Here is an 8,272-nt window from a genome sequence, read left to right as displayed (position 1 = left end):
TGTTTTGTCCGGAGAATTAATTGTTCCAATGGTCATTGAACTTGGGTCCATGTCTTTGATTGATCACTGAAGTTTAAAATATCGAATTTTGGTTATTGAACTCAGATTCATGTCTTCGATTGCTCACCAAAATTTAAAATGTCGATTTTTGACTATTGAACTTTAGAAAATGTTGTATGATACTATTATAAATGTTGAACTTTGAAAAATTTCGAATTTATAATTAGTAATGTACAACATTTTTCAAAACTTTGTGGTCAAAACTCGACATTTTAAACTTCACTAAGCAATTGAAGATATGGACTAAAGTTCGGTGGCCAAGACTCGACATTTTGAATTTCAGTGACCAATCAAAGATATAGACCTAAGTTCAGTGACAATTGGAACACTTAATTTGTCCAGAAGTACAAGAATGAGAAACCTGTAGATTTCAAGTAGTGTGCAGTAAATGAAGATAGAATGATGATTTGGATAATAGGATGCAGCTTCACGTGGAAGTTGTTCTTTGCATAATATTGAAATTGCCGATTATTTTTGTTTAATTATTTCTTTGGAATGCACAATTATATGAACTGGAATACAATGGTGATCTGAAAATTCATGTTAATTTTGACATGATATCCAACACCTGATTTTTCTTTAATGGTTGAACTAAATTTGTTTAGTTTTGTATCTGATGCATTAATTCAGTCTTCTATTTCGGTAGTTGTCTTTGATGCATAAATTTGAGTGCGTCATTTTTCTGTTTTGTTACTTGATTTGTGAGTCACAATGAATAATTCAGCATTCCAACCAAAAAAGAGCACACAGTGAACTTAACTGGCAACTTGTGGTGGCCAAATCATGAGAAAAGTTTCCAGTAGCACTCTTGAATTTAAGAGTTCTAAAATCAAGGTGAAAAATATGAGATGTCCTTTATGGAGGATCTATGATGATGCCTGAGTTAAAATATGGGATTATGTTTTCTCAAGAAAGTTTCTTCTAGGACCTAAGTACATTAAAAATGAACGTTGATTTGAAGAGGATGTTTACAATTAGATAAGAGCAATATTGACAACATAAGAAGGGGTACAGGAACCCTGTGATTATAAGATTGTAAGACGCCAAGTTAAAAAGGGGTTCTATGTAACGAGTGTACATGATAATTTTATGGCAGTGAAAAAAATTCTAATAATGAATGTAGGGAAAATGAGGCAATAAAATAGATACAAGACCTTCCTAGAATGATCTAATAAGAAATGAGGATATAAGGGAACTATGATATAGATTGTTGCGACATGTTGAAGTTCTTAGGCATAAGAGTAATGTTTCATGAGTAGAATAAACTAAGGATTTGGTTTCATTAGTCTTTACAACATTAGCAACTCTAGATTGAAAGAAAAACGATTCACCTATCTTATCCAGGTCTAAGTTCATTGGAAGTAAACCTAGTTTTGGTCGTCATTGAAGTAAAAAAATTGATTTAAAATAAGTACATTAGGGGTTATATGTGTATAATTATGTGTTACTAAATCTATGGGATGCTGCGTCTTTAATAGTATTACTTATTGGTTTTCAAGCCTCTCATGATCTATGTAACAAGTGTAATAATCTCAACATAGGATTTTGTTTTCAAGTCAGTTTACAAAATTTTAGTATTGACAGATTCATAGGATTTTGTTTTCAAGTCAGTTTACAAAATTTTAGTATTGACAGATTATTTGTACATATGATATGACTATTTACTATCGCTTGGTGAAAGTTCTGATGTATAGGTCATTCGACTTTCATGGACATTGTTTTTGTCTTTTAAAATAATGAATTATATGAAACTAAGGAGGTATATAGAGGTGAAAGATAATAATGAATTATATGAAATTAAGTATAGGGAGATGAAAGATCTTTTTTAGCAAATATCTGGATATGAAGTAATCTAAATCTAGGAGCAAAATGTGTGCAGATAATGAGTAGAAATGAAATGATGCTGGAGAAAGACTGTAAGACTTTCTAATAGTATAATATACCATGAGTCCTGCTCTTACCTCTTACTAGATTGTTCTCTTTGACTTTCTAATAGTATTTTCCTCAGATTATAGAATTGCATTTATGATTTATTCTCATTGCCCTATTTGAACTTATATGTTGTCTATTTTCAGTGCTGGAGATGGATCTTCTGGAGATTCAAATAATGTTGATAGCATTGTTGCATCAATAAAAGATCTTGATATAACCCCTGAGATAATGAGATCATTCCTGCCCAAGGTCGACTGGGAACAACTGGCTTTCATGTATGTTCCTTGCCGCACTGGTGTAGAATGTCAAGCAAGGTAAGATGGGTGGACTATTTTAGCAGGAAGAACATTACTGATTTTTTATGCAAATGCTGTATGTGATTCTCTGGGTATATCTTGCTTAACTGTAAAGCTGATCTCTTGAATAATAACATACTTTCTTTTAAAAGTTAGAAACTGTGAAGGAAAGACCAGACAAGGGGAAACCTTTGGTTGATGTTATTGAATAAATTTAGAGTGGTTAGTGCAGTGTTGACAGATTGATCGTGAGATCCATAACTCAACTGGCAACTTATACTTGAAATTAAATTATGTTTTACACCTAGAATCCAATTTTTATATAAAGAGTCCATTAAGGTTTCCATTCTAATTTTCTGGGGAAATGGTTCCCAAACTCAAATTTTGTATAAAAAAACTTCAACTTGATGTTTCCATTATAAAGAGCGGTTAAAATTTCAGGCAGCTCACATTGCAGACAGTTTTCAGGTCTTTTATGGGAGAAATAGCGCCAATTTAGAAAGATAAAAGAAACAGCTCCTTCTTATTTCTTGTTCTACTCTCCCTTCACATACTTCTCAATAAGTTCACAGTGCCAGAGGCTCTTGCATGGAGAATAGGAATGAAAGGTGCAACATTATTGCAAGCGTAAAACAATGGAAAATCACGTTAACTTTTATTTTGACCTATATAAATGCTTAATTAATTGTGAAGATTTGTTGTTGCGGTATATTGATGTAACTAAATGTTCGAACTTTTCTCTGTAAGAAATCCCACTTTCTTCTTCATTTAGCTCATTCAAAAAATTTATCCAGATAGCAGTGACAAGTCAATCAATTTTTTTTTTGTATAAGTGAGCTGCGATTAATGAGTATGTTAAATATCAACAAAACATAAAGTATAAAGTAAAGATCTAGTTATTCGTCTGTGGGATATGAACTTCCTATTTATTTGCATCCAATTTCTATTCATAAGGTACAGATCCTCTGCATGCATTCTCCGACATTAAAGAATCACCTTTCTAATCCATTGATCCACTCTTGATTGGGATTCCTGCTGCTATAACTTGCCATCACTTTGAAATTAGATGGTGAGGGTTGGTCAGCAAGGGGGTTGACGGCGTGTCAGAGCAGCAGGTGGGTTTGCTGTTGTGGCCTTGAGGGTGTGAGGGCATGGCTTGTTGGTCAGGGAGGATGTTGGGGTGACTGGGGCAGTGGTTGGGATTTGGGGGGCAGGGGGGATGGCTGCGGTTAATTTTAAATCATCTAATCTTGCTTTCTTATTTTTCAATTCTTCTGTATCCATAATTTCCTTTTTCTTTTCTTTTTATTTGACTAAAGTAAGGCTACATTTGTCTTTTTAAAGAATACTACTGATCATGTGCGAGCCACGGGGTTTCAAGAGATCTTCTGGATGAAAATTATCAGTACTGGCTTGCTGCAAAATGTGAACTTGCGTTGCCAAGAAAATTAGAATAAGTACCCAAGTATTCATTTAACTATGGACTGGGTGGGTGCAAGTTCCTAAGGGTGTGTTTGAGCCCCATTATTTGGCATTATAATGAGATGAATAGTATTTTTTAAAAAAAAAATGAGTGGTTGAAAATTTTTTGCTTTACGTATAATATTATTTTATTGAAGATTGTGTGGTTAAAAGTAGGAGAGAGAAAATTTTAATTTAATGTAATGAGAAATAATGAGGCTCAAACGGGGGCTAAATTATTTAATGTTTAATCATGGGAATATAATCATGTGAAGTTGCATACTTGCATTGGTGCATGTTGTAATCATTATATCAACATTCTGTTTCTGTTTTTTCAGCTAATTATGAAAGAAACACTTCATACCCCTAGAGTCTGTTATGTCACTGTTTGGATCGGTGTCGATGCGTGAAAACAAATTTAGAACCGTTAAATTGGTGTCAACATTATCCTGATATATTTGCCATTACATCTGGAGGCATGCTACGTTTATGCATTTTGGTTGCTGAAACGTGTACAGTAATCATAGTGCGTGTTTTTTCCACATAACTAAAGTCTATTAAACTCTTACAGGTGGCTGAACTTTGAAGACCCTTTAATCAATAGACATCCATGGACTACAATGGAGGACAAGAATCTTTTGTATAATATCCAGCAGAAGGGTCTAAGTAACTGGATAGATATTGCTGTCTCACTGGGAACAAATAGGACCCCTTTTCAATGCTTATCACGCTACCAAAGGAGTCTTAATGCTTCAATACTCAAAAGGGAGTGGACAGAGGAGGAAGATAATCAACTCCGTTCTGCTGTAGAAAACTTTGGTGAGAGTAGTTGGCAACTTGTTGCTTCCCTGATCGAAGGACGGACAGGTACCCAGTGCTCTAATAGGTCAGTCAACATGCTCAATGAGAAGTTTGATTTTTAAGATTTTGTGAACTGAATGAAAATGCCTATTTAGGATATGAAGCGTGGATACTATGTTGCGTTAACATGGCAGTTGAAGTGTTATTCCATGAAATTTTATTTTCAAAGCTAGTTTGCATTCTACAGTTTTTAGTTAAATAGGGCACCAAAGACTCACAAGTGATGTTGTCACCCCTTTAAGGTTTGGTGATAAATAGTATAACTCTTACATCCATTTCAATTGCCAACATTTTTGCTTGCACAATCATGAAAATCCACAAGAAGCAACTAGGTTTATTGCACTTGCCAATTGCCTTTTCTGTTAGAGCTTGGATGTTGAGGTTCAGCAAACGTTAGTTCTTGACACTATACAAAATAGTTTGCATCCTTAGGATAAGCAACTTAATGAATTCTTTCAAATGATAAAATAGTTTGTATCTTAGAGTTCTTATTTTATGGTTTGAATTAGCTCCTCCTAATATATGTGACAAGAAATTTCTCTTTTCCTAAGCAATCTTGGCAATATAAAACAATATCCCTGAAATAGCTTGCTTTGTCAATCTGGTCCTGTTATTGCTCCATCATGGAGACAGTAAATGCTTGTTCTGCCCGCCATAACTGATTTAGGATTGACCGGTTCATGGGAATGTTGGAATATCACTGAAGGGCTATACTGAAACTGGGAGTTTGGAGTGTAGAAAGTTGTACATGCAGTGCATACTTTGGGGGTGCTTGAGCCACATTATTTTTGTAATAATACATTCTTGAATAGTGTATTGATGGGAAATGTGTGGTTAAAAAATAAGGAAAAGTTTTTGATTTGCATGTAATATTATTTATTAAAGAATGTGTGGTTGAAATGATATCAAATCACTGTTTAAGAATACATTTTTTTGGAATAATGTGACTCAAACAAGCACTATATTTGCTAGCTTATGCTTTTTGGTACCTATAGAGTTTATGTCATTAAATCTATTGAGATCCAGAAATATGACCATGAACATCAGAGAAAACCTCCATTGGATTTTCCAAGATAATGGCAATTGATGAGTTTTCTCTAGATTATACATGATAGATCCTTTTTTGGCTCTCTATTTAGCCCTATGTCTCTTATCTCACAAATTAGTGAATTAGATAGGATTCCTCTGTATTGTACAAAATAACAAGAAGTGGGTGAATCTTCATAAATTTTATTGAGAATGCGAAATATCCTAACTAAAAATGTGGGGTGGTTAAATTTGGTTTTTGGTGCATTGTGGGTGATAGGCTTGTATGTTTCTAGAATATGGGTGTTCAATTCTTGTGGAGTGGGAGGGAAAGAGTACTTAAATTTTGTGTGGTTTTTCGAAATTTTGATCCTTCGAATCAAGGACGAATAATTTCTCATTATATTGCAGTACGGACTTTAGGCATATTATCTGGGGTCTATTATTAGTGTCTAGGAAATATTGAATCCTTACTTTCCAGTAGCACCAACCATTTTTTATTTTTGCAGATTTTGTTACTGGGGATGTGGTCTAGATTGAATTATATGATCCAACTCATTATCAATGGGTTCAGGATTGCATCAAACGATAGGTCCATCGAAGAATTAGTGCTGGTTAGCAAAAGATCGAAGTTTATCTGAAACTTGTTCTCAAAGTCCCTAAAATAAAATAGGCCTTTTGTGATTATCTTGGTGAAATATATAATATCAAACCATGGTTTCTCTATTTTTTTGTCGTTGCAGCGTAAGCAAAATTTTTAACATGTTGGCAGTCACCTGTCAACACTCAAACAATCACCTTTTTTCCTCCCCTCAACATAAAACAATGAAAGAAATAATGGAAAAAGAACTTGAAATTAACTCCTAGGGTCTCGTATTGGAGACAATCCTTTCAAGCTACAATACTTGATGTTTTTAGCCCCTGCTTGGTGGCTATTCTTTTATAAAAAAATAAAAATAAAAAAAAATAAAAAAATAAAAAAACCAGAGTGTTTCGAATGGTATTTCAGGAGAATGTGTGGTTAAAAGTAGGGAAAAAAATTTGAGTTTACGTGCAAAATATTTTATTGTGTGAATGTATGGTTGAAAATGATCTTATAGAAAAAGAGTTTGAAAAGAATGGGAATCAAACATGTCCTTATTCTTGAGAACGATATTTTAAGAGCTTGAGTTGGTCTTGTTTACTTCTAGTTCATATCTCCTGTTTTAAAATGTTTTATGAAACTTTTTAAGTTCATTGAATTTTCTTTTGTTTGGCGGAAATTGCAGATGGATGAAAACACTTCATCCGACCAGGAAAAAGGTTGGAAGATGGACTGAAGATGAAGACAGACGCTTGAAAGTCGCGGTTACATTTTTTGGGCCAAAGACATGGAAGAAAGTAGCTCAGTTCGTGTATGGACGGACACAGGCACAGTGCAGAGAAAGGTATTCTTTGAATTATAGCGTGATACTTAAGATATGATTTTTAGTTGAGTAGTTGAGTTATGCTCTTTGTACTGTGGCAGATGGGTCAATTGCTTGAATCCTTCTTTGAATCTGGCTGCATGGACTGAAGAAGAGGATTCAAAGTTGGAAGCAGCCATTTTAGAACACGGATATTACTGGTCAAAAGTTGCTTCATGTGTTCCTCCACGTACTGATAATCAGTGTCGTAGGTAGGGATTTTTCATGGCAGTGAAAAGTGATTTATTGAGTTCGTTAAACTTGTGTGGTGTTGATTTTCATTTTTGTTGAGCTTTTTGTCACTCTAATTGTTAGGAGATGGAAGGTGCTGTTTCCACATGAAGTGCCCCAGCTTCAAGCAGCTAGAAAGATACAAAAGGTGGCACTTATTTCCAATTTTGTGGATAGGGAGTCAGAGCGACCTGCCCTTGGACCTAATGACTTTGCTCCTTTGCCAAATTGTATCACTGAATCCAATAAAGTTGACCCTTCTAGTAGAAAAAGAAGAAGATCAAGGTATGTTGTTTCTCTGATACGCTTATCTATAGGGTGTATCTTTTTTGTTTTCTTTGGACTGATTGATTCTTTGACTGTGTGTAGGCGAGGAAAGAATTGTACTGGAAAAAATGCTCCTCCTGGGTAGCTATCCTTCTTTTCTTGTTCCTTGCTTCTATGGCTACTATGCTATATATTTGTATTGATTCTGGATTTATTTTTCTTTGGATATGTATAGTGAGATCTCCCCAGAAGAAGTTTCGAGGTTAACAAATGGCAATGAGATTGAGAATGTGCATGGCAGATCTTTCCCAAGGAAGAAAAGGAGCAGAAGGTTGCATTCAGTTAAGGGAAAAAGATGGATATCTCAACCTTCCGAGGAATGTGAAGGTTCTAATCCGACAGAAGGACATCCATCACCTCTTACTGATCCAAATATATTGATGATAACCATGGGTGATGAGTTAGTTGATGTTGGTGAGGAAGATGCTATTGACATTAACAAGGCTTCTAAACTACGTCCAAGAAGGAGATGTAATGAATCCCATGGGGAAGCGCTGGAGACTGAAAGTACGGTGGTGAGAGATGCAAATTTATTGAAGACGAAAAAGATAACCAATGATAAGAACAAAGGCACTGATGCTGCAAATGGGGATGTTAGCAAGAAACGTAATAAGCATTTCAGGAGCAATTTTG

The 8,272-nt window shown here is 34.7% G+C and overlaps 1 protein-coding gene across 1 annotated transcript in view; it reads left to right on the top strand.

Annotated features, from left to right (window-relative positions):
• The window catches only part of LOC111386706, a gene marked incomplete at its 3' end in the record, with an annotated part of 11,576 nt that extends 3,308 nt beyond the window's left edge, over positions 1-8,268 (top strand). The window contains exons 4-12 of the mRNA XM_023011171.1: positions 1,755-1,829; positions 1,940-1,976; positions 2,114-2,306; positions 4,321-4,635; positions 6,905-7,063; positions 7,144-7,293; positions 7,397-7,597; positions 7,682-7,720; positions 7,815-8,268. Of these exons, the coding sequence (XP_022866939.1) occupies positions 1,755-1,829; positions 1,940-1,976; positions 2,114-2,306; positions 4,321-4,635; positions 6,905-7,063; positions 7,144-7,293; positions 7,397-7,597; positions 7,682-7,720; positions 7,815-8,268 (1,623 nt within the window). The remainder of the gene's footprint in view (positions 1-1,754; positions 1,830-1,939; positions 1,977-2,113; positions 2,307-4,320; positions 4,636-6,904; positions 7,064-7,143; positions 7,294-7,396; positions 7,598-7,681; positions 7,721-7,814) is intronic.
• Positions 8,269-8,272: the final 4 nt, after the last annotated feature.

Source organism: Olea europaea, unplaced genomic scaffold (assembly GCF_002742605.1).
Source record: "Olea europaea var. sylvestris unplaced genomic scaffold, O_europaea_v1 scaffold3688, whole genome shotgun sequence".
NCBI classification, from domain to species: domain Eukaryota; kingdom Viridiplantae; phylum Streptophyta; class Magnoliopsida; order Lamiales; family Oleaceae; genus Olea; species Olea europaea.
Note: the sequence above shows the minus strand (reverse complement) of the source record. Positions and strands in the feature narration are given on the sequence as shown.